General features: G+C 31.0%; 1 protein-coding gene across 1 annotated transcript; it reads right to left on the bottom strand.

Annotated features, from left to right (window-relative positions):
* Positions 1 to 7,313: 7,313 nt before the first annotated feature.
* On the bottom strand, positions 7,314 to 8,592 carry LOC145013987 (uncharacterized). Its single transcript, XM_078972333.1, has 2 exons — positions 8,245 to 8,592; positions 7,314 to 7,776 (listed from the first exon to the last, which is right to left on the bottom strand). The coding sequence occupies exons 1-2, from the start codon at positions 8,464 to 8,466 to the stop codon at positions 7,369 to 7,371; spliced, it is 630 nt and encodes a 209-aa protein (XP_078828459.1). The 5' UTR covers positions 8,467 to 8,592; the 3' UTR covers positions 7,314 to 7,368.
* Between the last annotated feature and the right edge of the window lie 9,249 nt (positions 8,593 to 17,841).

Here is a 17,841-nt window from a genome sequence, read left to right as displayed (position 1 = left end):
TATAACTCAAATAAAATATGTATTCTGAATAATAAATCTGCTATATCAATCAATCTATGCCCTTAATTTGAAAACAAATAACTGAATGTATATTGCTATTTCTACTTTTTTTTTTATGTATTCTGAATAAAAACATTTCTACTATAGTGTATGATATACTTTTTTATTTTTTATAACTGTCATCTTACTCTTTTCCATTTCTTTTACTTCAAAAAGACCATATTGCCCTTAACTTGATAAGTATTTGATATATCGCAGTTAAGAATTAAGACAAATAAATCAATCAATCAATTTGTATAATAAAATTCTGCTATTTATGTATTCTGAATAATAAAATCTGCTATTTATAAAATCATTCTTAACTGCGAAGAAAGAGGGTGAAGAAAGAGGGTGAATGAATAATAAAATTCGCATTCTTCATTCACCCTCTTTCTTCGCATGTTCCAGTCATTTTTTTTTTCTAGTTCATTCGCATTTGAGTTGTTTGTCTCACCAAATGCGAAATGAATATTAACCATAATCACCTTCGCATCTTTAACCCCAATCCATACAACCTCATATGCGAAACCCAATTTTGATTTGTATTACCAAATGCGGACATTTTTGCTTTTACACGTGAACTGCATTTGACTCCAATATTGAACAAATCACATTTCACAGTCCTTCTTGACTTCGCATTTTTCTTCACGAATCGTCCCTCAATCAATAACCCAATTAACCCAATTGCAAATCCAAAATCAAAACTTATCTGTTTTCATATGCGAACCCAACTGATTGGCTTTTCAAAATCAAATTCGCAACTCCAAATCGTTCGATTATTCGCCCCAATTCCAAATCATAAATTAGTTTTAAAAATTGGTGTTCCAGTAATGTTACTGAGAAATATTGATCAGAAAAACGGCTTATGTAATGGCACAAGACTACAGGTGTTATCATTGGGCAAACGTGTTATTGAGGCACGTATAATAACTGGAACTAATATTGGAAATCGGACTTTTATTCCAAGAATGTCTTTAACTCCATCAGAAAAAAAAAGATTCCCTTCAAATTCACAAGAAGACAGTTTCCTTTGGCTGTATGTTTTGCAATGACTATTAACAAAAGTCAAGGACAATCGTTGTCAAAGGTTGGTCTGTTTCTGAAAGATCCAGTTTTTTCACATAGACAATTGTATGTTGCCTTGTCTAGAGTTCAGAGTAGAGAGGGATTAAAATTATTAATTTTAGATAAAGATGGCAAACTCACAAATAAAACTTCCAATGTTGTTTATAAGGAAGTTTTTCGAAATTTGTAGCCAACTTTTTTGTAACGTCGTTTTATTCAATTTTAGGAAATCACACTTAATCCATCATATTACTGTATTTTTTTATAATTACGTATTGTTGTATTTTATGTTAATTTCATTACACACATTGGTATTGTATCATCTGCATATGTCCAATTAGAATGATGAATAAAAAAAAATAGTTTTCAAAAATCTTCATTCCTAATTAAATATTTCCCATTTAGTTAGTAATTAAATAATTACCAATAAAAAAAATTATTTAAATATTCAATATTACAATTTATAAGTTATCAGAATTATTGATATAATATTTTATTAAATAATTAATTTTTAAATTCAATTCAAAAACAGCACCCGTTGGTTCCACGGGTTTTAACCTAGTATATATATATATATATATATATATATATATATATATATATATATATATATATATATATGTGTGTGTGTGTGTGTGTGTGTGTGTATTTATTTTACATTTTATGGTGTTTATACAGAAGAGGAAATTAGGATGCCAATCACCATATAGTGAAGTGTTCTTGTATACACATACAAGGAATCGCGAAGGAGTCACATTTACAAATGAGAAAGATAGAAAAAACTTCATGTTACATTATTTTAAGTGCAAAGTTTTATATTGTAGAGTTCATTTATTTATAACTTTGATATTTTTTTAAATTATTATTACTTTGTAGGCTGCCTTTATAAAGAGAAAAATGAAGAGTTGGAAGCTATAGGTGAAGAAGTTGAAGAGGACCTAATATTTTTTGATGTTGTTGGTGGTCACGACAAGAAAAGAAAAATGTATGGATTTTGCTTATATGCAAAAGTGATTCACATGAATAGTGGTACAATGAAAACGTCTAATTACATTCTAGACAAAATGGTGAACTGTAAGAATTGAGGGAGCTAGTTAAACCGCAAAAGGATCAAAATGAAGAACTTAAGGAGATAATGAAGGTCAAAGATGACCAACACAACATAAGAATCGTGCAACTTAATAAACAACTACAATCAACAGTGGTTGTTATTAATGATTTTCAACAACTATAAAATTCATAAAGTGTTAATGTGTTTATTGCAAGATATTTATTTTAGATTAGTCACTTTCATTTTCGATGTAATAAAATTTATTCTTTTATTTAATGATATAAATTTTATTTGATCTTTTCTTAAATTTGTTTTTATATTAGTATGAATTAATTAATTTTAATTTGTAAATTAATTATCCATCCTAAGATATATATATATATATATATATATATATATATATATATATATATATATATATATATATATATATATATATATATATATATACTTTGAAATAAAAATAATCCAACGTAATTTGCTATGGAGTACAGAACACGGATTTTGCTAGGGATTAAGTACAACAAATTCAGCTAGGGATTAATCACTATAGATTTAGCTAAGGATTAATCACCACGGATTTTGCTAAGGATTCATCATCAAAGATTTTTGTAAGAATTAATCACCATGAATTTTGCTAGGAATTCATCCACGTATTTTGCTAGGTATTCATCACCACGGATTTTTCTAGAAAATAAGCACCATGGATTTTGCTAGGGATTCATCACCATAGATTTTGCTAAGGATTCATCACCATAGAATTTGCTAGGGATCCACTACAATAGAATTTGTGATGAATGATGTACTACGAAAATCGCTACGGAATACAACCACGAAATACACGACGGAATACCCTCTACAATGTATTTCATTCCGTTGTTACATTTGCAACAAAATAATTGTTTCTCTTGCAAACCCTCGCTAAGAGGTTTTTTGCGATGGAAATAGGTCGTTGCAAATTCCATCGTTATTCACCTTTTGTAACGGAATTCAAATTTTTGCAATGGATTCCTTTGGATGTAATATCAGTTTTTTCTTGTAGTGAACACAATTTTTTTCATAAACTTCCCTTGCTACAACCAAGAACCATAAATACCAAGAACCACCACCTATTTAGTCAATTATCACCAATAGCCAACCACCATCACTGGTTCACCTTCACGGCAGAGCAACTACCACAAACGAAAGAAGCATCCACCCACTAAAAAAATTTGAACCATCCCCTTAAACATCGAGCACCATTATCACCACCCACTTCACGGTCCTTCAGTCATCCCTGCGAACATCACCACTGTAGACCATCTTTACCACAGTCCCACCGAACCACCTTAGAACAATTGTGAAAGCCATCGGCGGAACACATCCATCGACCAACCTCCATAAAAACCACACTAAGCAAGAAAGAAGAAGAAAAAGGGATAAGGAGGTTGGTTTCTTTTCTTTGTTGCAACAGGAAGAAAACGTGAAGCACCACCATCATCGCATATTTAGTCAAAGTAAACCACCACCCATTACTCCCCCTTAAACTCAAAAGAAATAAGAAAATGAAAGAACAAAACACATGTATGTTTGAGGGCTTTAATGGCGATGGTTATTGAGGTATTTTAAATTCATTCAATAACTTTCTTTTATTTCTAATATTTTATTATCTCGAGACGTGCTGATATATATATATATATATATATATATATATATATATATATATATATATATATATATATATATATATATATATATATATATATATATATATATATATATATATATATATATATATATATATTCAAGTTCATTTGAGATCATTCTAATTTTGTGAGACCGTGAGACCAAAAATAAAAATAATTTTAAAATGCAAAATAAATGGAAAAATCCAAAAATTCTTTTTTTAAATATTATTTTTGGAACTTGAATTAACTAAAAAAAATATTAAAAAAATAAAAAAAATTTCGTTTTTTTTTTTGAAAAATACGTGAAATATTCTAAATAGAACATTACACTGACATATTCTAAAAAATAATTTTAAAATACAAAATAAATGAAAAATTTTAAAATTCTTTTTTTAAATATTATTTACGGAACTTGAATTAACTAAAAAAAATTTAAAAAAATAAAAAAAATTCTATTTTTTTTTTAAAAATACGTGAAATATTCTAAATAGAATATTACACTGTACATATTCTAAAAATAATTTTAAAATGCAAAATAAATGGAAAAATCAAAAAATTCTTTTTTTAAATATTATTTTCGGAACATGAATTAACTAAAAAAAATAAAAAATAAAAATTTTAAAAATAAAAAAAAATAAAAAAATGCGTCTCACGGTCTCACAAAATATAGGTGGTATATATATATATATATATATATATATATATATATATATATATATATATATATATATATATATATATATATATATATATATATATATATATATATATATAATGTTCGTTTAATTAATGGAATGTTTAGGTGAAAAAATAATGGTCAATTATACTTATATGTTTTGGGTTTATGATGAACGAATTTAACTAGCATGCGAACTGTTTGAGTAAATGCATAGGTGAAATTGTTTTTAGCATATTTTGATTGCACAACACCTCAAATGGGTGTTTACAATTTTCAATGAATAAGGTTACAAATCAAAAAGAAAACTTAATTATATATTATATATTTTTTATTTGCAACCTTGTTTACTTAAATTCTTACGATTAATGTTATATTTATTAAATTTTTAATAATTAACGGTCTCCGATTAATCTCTTGCCTAGCTGATTAATCCCTTAACTCTAGTCCGTCGAGTAGCTAACGGCGAACGTTGTTTACAACCTTGATATATATATATATATATATATATATATATATATATATATATATATATATATATATATATATATATATATATATATATATATATATATATATAATATGCGAATAACCGCGTGTTGCGCAGAATACAACAATATATTTAAAATGTTTACAAATATATTCTTTTTTAAATATATCAATGTCGTCGTTCTTAGCTCTTATATTAAGTCTTATAATAAATTGATATAAACAAATTTTTTTTTTTGAATTATATGATAATGTAGACATCATTTAAAATTCTATAATTCCAATTGTCTTAGTGGCCTCTAGCTGCGATTTACTCATGAATAAAATTAAATATAACATAGGGTTTAATGATATTTATAGTTGTTGTTACGATTAATTAATTTTAAAGGGTTTATTTTCTTAAAATTTTAATTTCTATCAATGTAATTATTTAAAATATCAAAAATTATTTTTGTATTTAAAGATAACAATATGATTTTTGTATAAAATGTTAATTTTAATTATTGTTGTTATAAGTTATTTAAAATAATGTATGTAGAAACTTTTAACTATTTTAATTTAGTTTTAGAAACTTAACTTTTTCAAAATTTATTTGATAAATGTTGTTACTTTCTTTGATTGTAATTATTTAAAAAAAACAAACATTGTTTTTGTTTTTAAAGAAAATATTATAACTTTTTATATAATATTATTTCTAATTATTTTTATTCTAAGTTATAACTAATCTACTTATTTAAAAATTCTCAATTATTAGAGAAAAATACTTTCATGGTTGTTTTTCTTTTTTTTTTTTTTTTTTTGTAAATTTAGAATTATAGTTTAGGTTTAACACTATAATTTATAACTTTTAACTATTTATAAAAGTGTATCGATTTTTTTCAAGTTTAATTAAAATTTTATCTAAGTTAACCATTTAAAATTATATTTAATTTAATAAAATAACTATTTTGCATCAAATTATAAATTATACAAAAGTTGTGAGTTTAATATAACAACTGATAACATATGACAATATATTTAAACTAATAAGTTAACCATAATATATTAAAAAATTTAATGTCATAATTTTCTAAATAGTAGTAAAATATAATATTTTAATATTGTGGTTTAGGAAATTTATGATTAGAATTTAGTGTTTGCATTAATCTAACATTATTAACCAATTTATAATAATTATTTGATAAAATATTGAAAAGTCGTTAAGTTTCAAATGCATGTACTGCATGTGTGTGTGTGTGTGTAAATGAACTGTTCGTGAGCCGTTTAACGGTAAGTTCGTTTATGTTTGTTTATTTAATAAATAAATGAAGTTGAACATAAACTTGCATTCGTTTAGTTAAATGAACGAACATAAACAATGATTTCGTTCATTCAACTATGTTTGTGAACGTTCGTTTATGTTGTTTGTTTACATTCGTTTATTACATTGCTATATTATACGTATTTTTTATGTTTAATTAATTTTGTTTATCTTCGTTCGTTTATGTTCGTCTAGCACGTTCACGAACATGAACAATATCATTTATTATATTTCTTCGGCTAACTTAAATGAACGAACATGAACAACCTTTCGTTTTTTTTTCATTCAATTCGTTTATAGCCCTAAATATACAAGAATAATACAGTAGGAAAAAAAATTACATAGAAGGCTAAAAAGACACCTTATTTTACTATTTAGACAACCTTAATTAATGTTTGAAATATTTTTATTAGTTGAAATTGCATTGTTTTCCGAAAAAGATGATTACAAAAAGTTGATTATAGGTTAACTTTTTATAAAAAATAATTATAGAATGTCTAAAAGGTGTCTTATTAGCAATACCTGGAGTGAACGATGAATCATAAAAGCCCCGTTTACATCTTTTAATATTATCACAAATGAACTTTGGGAAAAGGGATGTCGGGTACACTTCAGTATATGCCTTACATCATCCTGTAGCAGGGTTTTATTTAATATCTGTTTTAAGTTTTGGATTAAACCAAAAAGACCATACATTCGTTATGTCAAAAATCAAATATACACGGAATACATAAACCAGAAAATTCGTAGTCTAGACTAATTTATAACTTCTAATTATAAATTTTAAATAATTCTGTTAATTACAATAGTTTTTTAAGAGATAACTGGCCTGCTAATCTCTTCACACCTTTTCACTATTGTATGTCCCGAATCTCGATCGTCTTACTTTTATAACGGAAAGTCAACAAAAGCAAACCTTTCTAATTCCGTCCGTGTTTAATTCTTTTTAATCGGTGTATGAAAACTGAGAAGACAGAAAACTACTTTTTTTTATAGTAATTAACTAAAATTTTACACATTCATCAGTTAATTTTATAATAAAATAAATAAGGCACTTAATTAATAGTTAAATCTTGATTAGTTAACACAAGAGGCTTAATTCTCTGGTAAAGAGACTAGGAGGGGTTTGACTGGGTGGATGCATGAATTTACAATTAGGGCATGAAGGTGAAGTCTTGAACATCATCACCAACATATGACACTTTTTACACACTGCTGTTACCATCTCTTGTTGTTGATCTCCGCCTTCCAACGCCAACCACGAGGATGCTCCACCACCAGCGTTGCCGTTTTTGCTGGAGGTTGTGCTTAGAGACTTGAACTTTGAGAAGTTGTCTGCAACATGATGTTTCCTTGTTGTATCGGATGATCCACAGGGTAGGTTGAGCTCAAGATCAAGACTCATGTTATTGGGTGGTTCTGGACTGCGTCTCGGATCCTTTGAAGTCTTTTTATGAGTTCTTGTGTTATAATAGTATATTTGGCCAGACTGCATTGATAGAATAGTATAAGAATTAAAAAATAAATGAAGAATTGAGGTGCTTGTAAACAAATATATGTATATTTGAGGAAATAAGAGTAATTCAATCATAAAAGAGTTTGCTTGAAGAACCGATGTATATTTCAGTTAATTAATTACCTAACGATTTTCTTAACTTGAAGCGTCCAAAAAGTTAAGACTTTCGGTCTCTTGCCGAACTTCATAATTCACTTAAAAAGCTTAAACTTTTTCATACACAAAAAACTGAAAATCATGAAAATATTTTTCATCTCAAATGATGAAACTTTTGGTCACGTGGATGTATCACACTAAATAACTTGAAACCGGTTTAATTTTGAAAGAAAAGTTGAGGGGTTTCTTTAAAGCAAAAGTGTTCCTCTACGTCTTTCTAGAAAAACAAAAGTACCTTTAAGAACAAAGTATTTTAATTACTTATGTGATTTATATTTCAATTACCTTGATATCGAGGCATCGTTGCCACTCCAAGGGCATGGGAGTCTCAAGATGAAGCTCAGTGTCAAGTACCGATCTTTTTGAGTATTTAATTTTTGACTCAGGGAGGTCATCCAAGAAATCTTCTGGTTGTAACAACCCCTCGCGTTTCCTCTTTCTGGAAGAATCCTCACAGTCTTGAATCATTGTTGATATAGGCAAGAGAGATGCATGAAAAGAAACCATGTATTTGAGAGAGAGAGAGAGAGAGAGAGAGAGAGAGAGAGAGAGAGAGAGAGAGAGAGAGAGAGAGAGAGAGAGCGCGCTAGTGAGTGTGTTTAAGGCGTTGTGTGTGTGACCAAGATTGTGGAGTGGTTATGAGATTTATATAGAGGAGAAGAGAAAAAGGAGGTAAATGAGGTTAGCATAAATAAAATAAGCGCATAACTGCAAGGGAGAATCTAAAAGGGGCAAAATAATAAATGTGAAACTAGTAAGGCCCCATCAGAACTCCCCATGACGTGCACTTCAAGTGAAGTTTGAGTTTTGCAATTACTCCTACAATATATTGTGTGTAGTTCTACCAAATGTTTAAGTCACAACCAACTCTCTCTTTCATATGTGTGGTCACATACTCACATTTACTCATATGCATGCATGATTATGAGACCTTATGTTATGAACCGAGCAAAATTAATAATATGAACGATTTGTTTGGTTATGAAATAAGAATTTACACCCTGTTCATGAGTACTTTACGTCAATACAAATCGACATAGTTTTGATGATATTTTTTGTTGTAATTCATGATATATATCAACTCATTACTACTGTTGTTGACCAAGACTACATCTGAAATCTGATTGACCACCCATATATGCATGTTGTATATAAAATTTGATAAACTTAGCATACCACACACACCTATTAAATGAAAAGTATTTTGATAAATAATTTCAATTTAAACTATACACTTGTCCTTAATAATTCATATACATTGATTATAAATATCAAAAACTCGTTAAAGGTCATAATCACCTATTAATTGTATGTACACATATGAGATAACTACATATTTGAGATTGATGATGAATTATATTTCTATATACTAGCTCCATCTATTGGTTGTCAATGTCATCTGTTAATTATAAGAGGTTATGTTGAGATAACAATCCAATTAACATACATTCAATTGGTTCCTTAATATCTACTTACTCAGATTTTGGACCGATCCCGTTCAAACTATTTAATTCCTGGCTTCTCAGGGACGGTTTTGATTAGATTGTAAAGGATGCATGGGACCAATTTGTAGAATATGGTACTCCTGATGCGTATTTGGCTGCCAAATTTAGATTCTTGAAGGACTCGATTAAGAAGTGGAGGAGAGATGCGAGCCTTACTGGAAATAAGGGGTATAATGACACTATGACTGTGGTTAATGATCTAGTGAAGCTTGCGGAGTCCAGACCACTTTCTTCTGCTGAAATGGATGTATGGAACACAAGTATCAAAAGAATAACGGAGTGGGAACGACTTAAGGCCTTGGACCTGAAACAGAAAGCAAGAGTTAAATGGACCATTGACGAGGATGAGAATAGTAAGTTCTTTCATGGGTACATCAACAACAAAAACAGAAGAAATCTCCTACATGGTCTCATGATTAATAGTCGCTGGTTAACTGATGTTAGCGAGATTAAAGCGGAAGTTTTCAGATTTTATTCTAACAAATTCTCTGAAAATCATGTCTCCAAACCCAAACTTATTAACTCGCAGTTCAAGTCAATCTCAACGATGGACGCCATTAGAGTAGAATCCCCTATTAGTCTTGAAGAGGTGAAGGCTGCGATTTGGGACTGTGGAAGTGAAAAAGCACCAGGCCCTGATGGCTTCACATTCAAGTTCCTTTAAAAATATTGGGACATTATCAAATGTGATGTGATGAAATTTGTGAATCGTTTTGAAGAGTGTGGATCGTTTGCTAGGGGATGTAACTCGTCATTCATCACTTTGGCTCCCAAAACCAAAGACCCTTTATCTTTGAATGACTTCCGCACTATTAGTTTAATGGGATGCTTGAGTAAGATTATAAGTAAAATACTCTCTAATCAGTTAAAAACAGTCATTGGGAAATTAATTGGTGACAAGCAGTCTGCATATGTGGAGGGGCGTTGTATTCTTGATGGCCCCCTCATGATCAATGAGGTATGTTCATGGGCGAAGAGAGCTCGCAAAAAACTCCTGCTCTTTAAAGTCGACTTTGATAAGGCATTCGATTCGGTGAATTGACAATATCTTGACTCGATCCTTGAGCAGATGGGCTTTGGTAACAAATGGCGGATGTGGATTCGAGGTTGTTTAAGCTCATCTAGGGCCTCTGTGATCATTAGCGGTTCCCCGACGAAGGAATTCCCTATATTTCGAGGGGTTCGTCAAGGTAATCCTCTCTCTCCATATCTCTTCATTATTGCTATGGAGGGATTGAGTGTAGCCCTCAAAACGGCGTGCGATAAAGGTTTCTTTAAAGGTGTCCTGATCTCGGGTGATGGTCTGATCATATCCCACCTATTATACACAGACGACGCGTTGTTCTTAGGCAAGTGGTATCGGAGTAATCTCAAGAACTTGGCTCGTATCTTGAGATGCTTCCATATTTCTTCGGGCCTTAAAGTGAACTATCATAAATCGAAGGTCTTTGGTATTGGAGTATATGCGGCTGAAACTGTTCACTGGGCTAACTTATTGGGTTGTGCTGCGGGTGCCCTTCCGTTTGATTATTTAGGTGTTCCAGTCGGTGCTAACATGAATTTAATTAAAAACTGGAAGCCTATAATCAAAAATTTTCACTCCAAACTCTCTGTGTGGAAGGCTAAAACACTGTCTTTTGGAGGCAGACTAACTTTAATAAAGTCAGTCCTTGGTAATCTGCCTACCTATTATCTCTCGTTGTTCAAAGCTCCAATGGGTGTTTTAGAGGAATTGGAGAAGATTAGGCGATCCTTCCTTTTGGGGCGGATGTGATGAGAGTAAGAAAATTCACTGGGTCAGCTGGGAAAAGGTGTTGGCAGCCAAAAGTAATGGGGGTCTTGTTGTGGGTTCCATAAAACCCTTAAACATTGGGCTACTAATGAAATGGCGGTGGCGACTAAAGAATGATAGAGGTTCCCTATTGGGCCCGCGTGATCTCTAGAATCCATAACTTATTGAATAAGCCCTTTGAATATCTTTCTAATCAATCGTGTGTTAGGGTTTGGAATAATATTGGCAGAATTAAGAATGCATTATTAGAGCATGGGTTGGATGTCCATGACATATTCAATGTGGTGATTGAGTCGGGGCAACAAACACTCTTCTGGTATGACTCATGGTTGGGGTCCGGGAATCTTAAGGCTAAATACCCTTCCCTATTTGAATTGGAAACAAAGAAAAGATGTAAGGTATCCGACAGAATTGTAGATTCAAACCATGTATGGGTTTGGAAGTCTAGACCGGTTGACCTGGGTTTAGACTCTACAGTTTCTGCCCTATGTAGGGATATAACTGATATTCGTCTTGGGGCGGGGTCTGGACCATTGGAGTTGCAAATTATTAGGTGATGGTAGGTACTCGGTTAGCTGTCTCAGAAAGATTGTGGATGCTACGCAGATCAACATTCCTAAGACTTCCGGTATTCTTTGGTGTAAGGCGGTACCAATCAAGGTGATATGTTTTATTTGGAGGGGAGTACAAGATAGAATTCCAACTACTGTGGCCTTGGAGAAGAGGGGTATTGTAGTAAACTCCATGCAGTGTTGTTCGTGCATTGGGGCGCCTGAATGTTCAGGACACGTCCTTATGGACTGCCCATTCGCGACTATGATTAGAAATAACATCTTGGGTTGGTGTGGATTATCAAATGCTCATGACTCTATAAAGAATGTCTATGATCTTCTTCACCTGGCTGCCACCAGATGTAACTGCCATAGAAAAAGAGAAAGGTTGGTTGCTATCTGCTATGGCTTGCTGTGGAATTTATGGAGGTTCAGAAATAAACGACTATTTCAAATGGAGGGTACTTCACCGTCTCAAGGAATTGATTTTATAAAGTCAATGGTTTTTTACTGGTTGAAGCATAGAAATAAGAATAGTATTTGTAATTAGGAGGAGTGGTCAGTTTCTCCATTTTCTGATTTGTAATTTCTAATTTGCTTTGTATTTTGTTTTCGGTCTACATCTAATTCCTTGCTAGGTGTAAGTATCATCTCTTTAATATATATTTGTCGTTTCTAAAGTTTTGAAAACAAGAATGCAAAACAAATAACCAAAATAACTCTTTGATTAATTGGAAAATCACTCAAAACCAATGTTTTTACAATCTGTTCTCATAATCATAAACTCGATTATGGACACGTATATATAACCTAACATACCAACTTGTATTAGACTAGGAAACTTATGACCAACTTGCCATAAACTAAACTTTCCATAAATTAGATTGCTTGGACCCCAAGACTTAGGATTCCAACAATCACCCCCGAATCTCTAAGTCCTTCTAGAGAATTCTTCAACCCGATCCGTATTTAAAAAACGGATTCGTCACTGTCGTCACGTTCCGAAAAATCACCGTCTTTTAATTTTTGGAGTCGTTCTGGACATTCAGAAGCAAAGTGACCCGGTTTGTCACACCGAAAACAAATCACCTTAGATCGATCCTTTTCCCTATTTTTCTGATTCTTCCCACAACAACAATTACAATTTTTGCAATCAGAATTAGAATTGGACAGTTTATTGGGCCGACTGCTTTGAGAAACCCTATTATTCCCTTTGGGCCCGCCTGATCCGCCCGACCTGGATAACCCACTATATCCGGATCCACTTGACCCATTAGTCCCATTAAACTCATTTGCTTTATTAGACCCAATCGATCCTTTCCAATTTCCCTTCGTTCCCGATGAGTTACCCCCACCAGTCGACGACCCACCTCCATCTCCGGTCGATTTTTCGGCAAATAGAACCCTCGATTGTCCTTCTCCAGCATCGACTTCCCTTATTCTTTCTTCATATGCCTTCAATCGACCCACTACGTCTTCAAACCCTACCGATTTTAAATCTAGTACCTGTTCAAGAGATGCAACGATGTGAATGAAGTTTCTGGGTAATGATTTGAGGAATTTCTTCACTAATTTTGATTCCTCAATCGTTTCTCCTAATGCCGACGATGTAGACGCGATTCCGGACAGCTTTCCGGCAAAGCTATCGATTGTTTCTGACTCGAGCATCTTCAGGCGATCGAATTCCGACATCAAGGTTTGTAATCTCGCTTCTTTGACTCTATCTGCGCCCACATTACGTGCTCTAATCGCATCCCACAATTTCTTGGCTGAATCCTGATCTCCAATCTGCATTATGAGGTTTTCTGGTAGGGCTTGATATAGCAAACCCATGGCAAGGCAGTCCTTTTCTTCATTGACATCGGTTCCTGGATCAATCACAGTCCAGGCTTTGTGGATGCGTAAGACAACCTTCATACGCATTGCCCACACGGTGTAGTTAGTGGATGTGAGCATCGGACACAAAACTGAGGTTGTCCCAACCTCCTTCACTCTCACCGGAGCTTCTCCTTCTCCCCCTGTATCTGTCATGTTGACCTGACTCGTCAACAGGTACAAATCGATCTCACAGCTTCTCAACCTAAGCTCTGATACCAATTAAAGTTTTGAAAACAAGAATGCAAAACAAATAACCAAAATAACTCTTTGATTAATTGGAAAATCACTCAAAACCAATGTTTTTACAATCTGTTCTCATAATCATAAACTCGATTATGGACACGTATATATAACCTAACATACCAACTTGTATTAGATTAGGAAACTTATGACCAACTTGTCATAAACTAAACTTCCATAAATTAGATTGCTTGGACCCCAAGACTTAGGATTCCAACAGTTTCCAAAAAAAAAAAAAAAAATGGTAAACCCAATTAAAAATAAATAGGAATACTAACATAATAAACAAATTATGTCTTTCTGCATGCTATGATTTTTATCCTACCGTTTCGATTCTTATGATCATTATCTCCATTACATATAGTTGCAAGTAATATAACAGGTTGCTCATCTTTACTTTTGTTATACCAATACATGTATATGTACATAAAGGTTCAAATATCACCGAACGACATGCGTTGCTTTAATCTTTTGACCATATAAATAGTGAAACTATTTGTAAAGGTTCAAATATCACCGAACGACATGCGTTGCTTTAATCTTTTGACCATATAAATAGTGAAACTATTTGTCTTTTGTGTATTGAAACGCTCCTGAGATGCATCACACATAAATGTAATATCAGTACTCGAAATTTATGTGTTGCTATAACAGAATTACAATACTCTAGAAATCAAAGAGCTATAAACTTTCAATATGCACTAGGACTACATGTGTCATTTAACAATGATAAGGACTCAAAAGTCACATTAACGAAGAGAAAGGGGTGTAGTGTAATCGATCATTAAATTAGGAGTAAGAGAGACTGTATAGATACAGTTGAAGGAAGCCATGAATGCACATAGAGAAAGAGCTTTTAATGGGGTTTCATTAAAAACCAACTTCCACAATTGGGTCACTCAAAGAACTACAAAACTTTAATTAAAAGCACCCAACACCCCCTCGGCTATTAAATTTGACACGTCCCCTTGTATTTAAAACATTAGTCATCTTCCCCCTTTGAACTACTAAAACTTTTAAAGCTTTCCACAACCCCCTCTACACACTTTAAATCCCACCATAAGTTTATTCATCTACTCCTATGAATTTATGTCCTCTCTCTCCATTTTAAACAACCATATTAACTCATGTCCTCTTTCTTTTATTTTCTTTCTTTTTTTCATTTTGTTGTTTGAAAATATAAAAATTGTCTTCATGCCATTTATGTTTTAGGGTACTACAATTAAGAGATAATGGAAGTAGAGTGGTACTGATGATACTGTGTTTCTTAAACGATCATTCATGTGAAAAAGTTATTTAGATAGGATATGTGGGGTACGTTTCAATTCGAATGAACGGGTTTCTCTAATTAGTCATTTACGAGGCCTTAAATAGTATTAATACTGCCCTACTTGAATTAATTAAAGCCTTATCTTGCCTTAAGGACAAATACAAATGCTTAAAGAATGTCCAATCCATATATCAAAGTGTATCAAATCTAGAACACAAAACCACATTGTTTAGGGAAGCCAATAAAAAAGAAATAGCCAAAAATACTAGTGGTAGGTTGTATTCGTAGGTCTAAACATATATCCAACATTTATAGTAAAGTTTTTACAATTATATTGACAAATACCTTGAAATATATTAATAGCTGTATCGTTACTAATACTTTGTAAAACACATTTTTCAATATATAATACTAACCTATCATTCAAAAGTTAATCACCCATCAAAGTATCAAAGAATTAAAGAAATATTAATGTTTATGTATCAAACAAATGCAGAGTCCTTCAATCAATGAATATCTTCTTACTTCTAGGTCTCTAATAGCCGAGACAAAACAACAATCATAAATTTACGAATCCACAATCACCATTAATTGTTAATTGTATGATGCTTCCTCGTTTCTTTGATTTCTTAATTCTGAGTGAGACTCAAGACAGTGCAATTAACAATGACAAACATGGAGGGTGGAGGGTGAAATGAAGGTCTGTCAATTGTTTTTTACTATTTGGAACGAGAAAACAAATTTATATTATGTCATTATATATGTATCGTACAACGTTTATATAAAAGATTTATAAAATAAAAAAAAACAGTAAAATTTATAATCAAACAAATCATACAAATAAAAACCTACCGAAATCAAAATAACCTAAAACAATGTTTTCTTGCATTTTTTTAAGCGAATACATCTTTTATTTTATAATAATCAATATTTTGTAAGAAAAAATCACTTTCAATACTTAAAATCGTTAATACATTCAATCTTTCTTAAGTTATAATAGTTCAGAGATAGGATTTCAAGATCTTTAATTTTAAAAAACTTTTTTTCATGGAAGCAACCATAACTAGGATCATCAACAATATCATATATGCAACCAACATATTGAAGAAGATACGTATTCTTCTTGCATACTCCATTATTTGAATAGATGTTAAAGGGGTTTAACTTTTGTATGTTCCATCTGACAACATTTCTTCAGAATTTGTAATTCAATAAATAAACTACTTCCTTCGTATTATATTATTCACTATTTTTCAAATTGAACTTAAGATTTAAAAAATATTTTTCAAAAAACCAAATATATATTAAAAATATTGTATTTGTTTAAATCTACTTTTCAGTTGAGCAAGAGTTATATTGACAAGAATAATAAAATAATATTTTCTAAATGTTCTTGATAAGATTGGTATTCTTCGTTATCTGGTTAATCAAACTGTTTTTTTAATATAAATACGTTATTAGGAAATTCAGGTTCAACTCCAATATTATTTGCTATTTCTCAGTAATAGCAGCATCAAACCTACTTTCCTTATATCCTTAAAAATAATTAATAAGCCCTTCTAGATTTTTTAGCTCAACATCAAGAACAACATATTTGCATTGTAAGATTTTGTTTTCCAAATTAATTTTATACAAAATTTCATATCGTATACATAAACTTAAAATAAATTCAAAATTAGTAAGTTCACAATTTACTATTGCTTCAGCATTTCGACACACTTTAGCATCATCACTTATTTTAGATAACTTTATTAAAGCTTCTCTTATTTGGGAAAATTATGTTTTTATTGTTATAACGCTTTCGATATGACTTTCTCAATGAATAACATATAATGATTTAAGTGTTACATCATCTATAAGTTCAAAAAGATACGCTATCTTTTTGTAGAATTAGAGAAACATTATAAATCATTTGACATATAACAAAAAACATTTTTTCCTTGTGGAAAGAATTTATCATATCATGCAAAACGATTTTTAAACTATGATATATGCAAGGCATATAAAAAACTCTATAATTTAAATTAAGTAATCATTTTTTAACGTATTGGTGTTTTCTTTTCATATTTATCCCATTATCATATCATTCACCATGATCATAACTAATATTCAAATCAAGAGATTTTATAGCATCTTGTAGAACATTAAAAAGACTTAGAACGGTTGTATCTTCTACAATTAAAAACTCTTCTTCTTTTAATGTAACATTTACCGTACCTACACATCTTATAATCAAATTCATTTATTCTTGGTGACTTGCATCCCGAGTACTATTAAGAATTACAGAAAAAAATTGTCTCTTTTTTTTAATAATTGCAATTTTTACCTCAAATACCAATATTTCAATTACTTTATTTTGAATTTTATGACTAAGATAATGATTATGTATTTCTTTGTCTTTAGTCATTCAAAATGTTCTTTCATTACCTGATCAAACTCAACAATCGATTCAAGTACACTTAAAAAAATTACAATTTGAATTTTCATTAATTTTTTCATTTGTTCCACAAAAAGCCAAATTATTTTTTGCTAAACATTTTACAACACAAATAGTTCTAACCATAACTTCTTTCCGATGTTTAAAATCTTTTCTTTATCATTTCTGGTAATTCTTTAACAACTGTTTCATTTTTATTTAACAAAATT

This window comes from Lactuca saligna, chromosome 9 (assembly GCF_052625555.1).
Source record: "Lactuca saligna cultivar CGN05327 chromosome 9, ASM5262555v1, whole genome shotgun sequence".
Lineage (NCBI taxonomy): Eukaryota > Viridiplantae > Streptophyta > Magnoliopsida > Asterales > Asteraceae > Lactuca > Lactuca saligna.
Note: the sequence above shows the minus strand (reverse complement) of the source record. Positions and strands in the feature narration are given on the sequence as shown.

Excerpts from the sequence above, each read along its gene's own strand:
- LOC145013987 (XM_078972333.1), bottom strand. The coding sequence starts at position 8,466 with ATGGTTTCTTTTCATGCATCTCTCTTGCCTATATCAACAATGATTCAA. Across the intron at positions 7,777-8,244 it reads AACGATGCCTCGATATCAAG|TCTGGCCAAATATACTATTA; the intron begins GTAATTGAAATA and ends CTATCAATGCAG.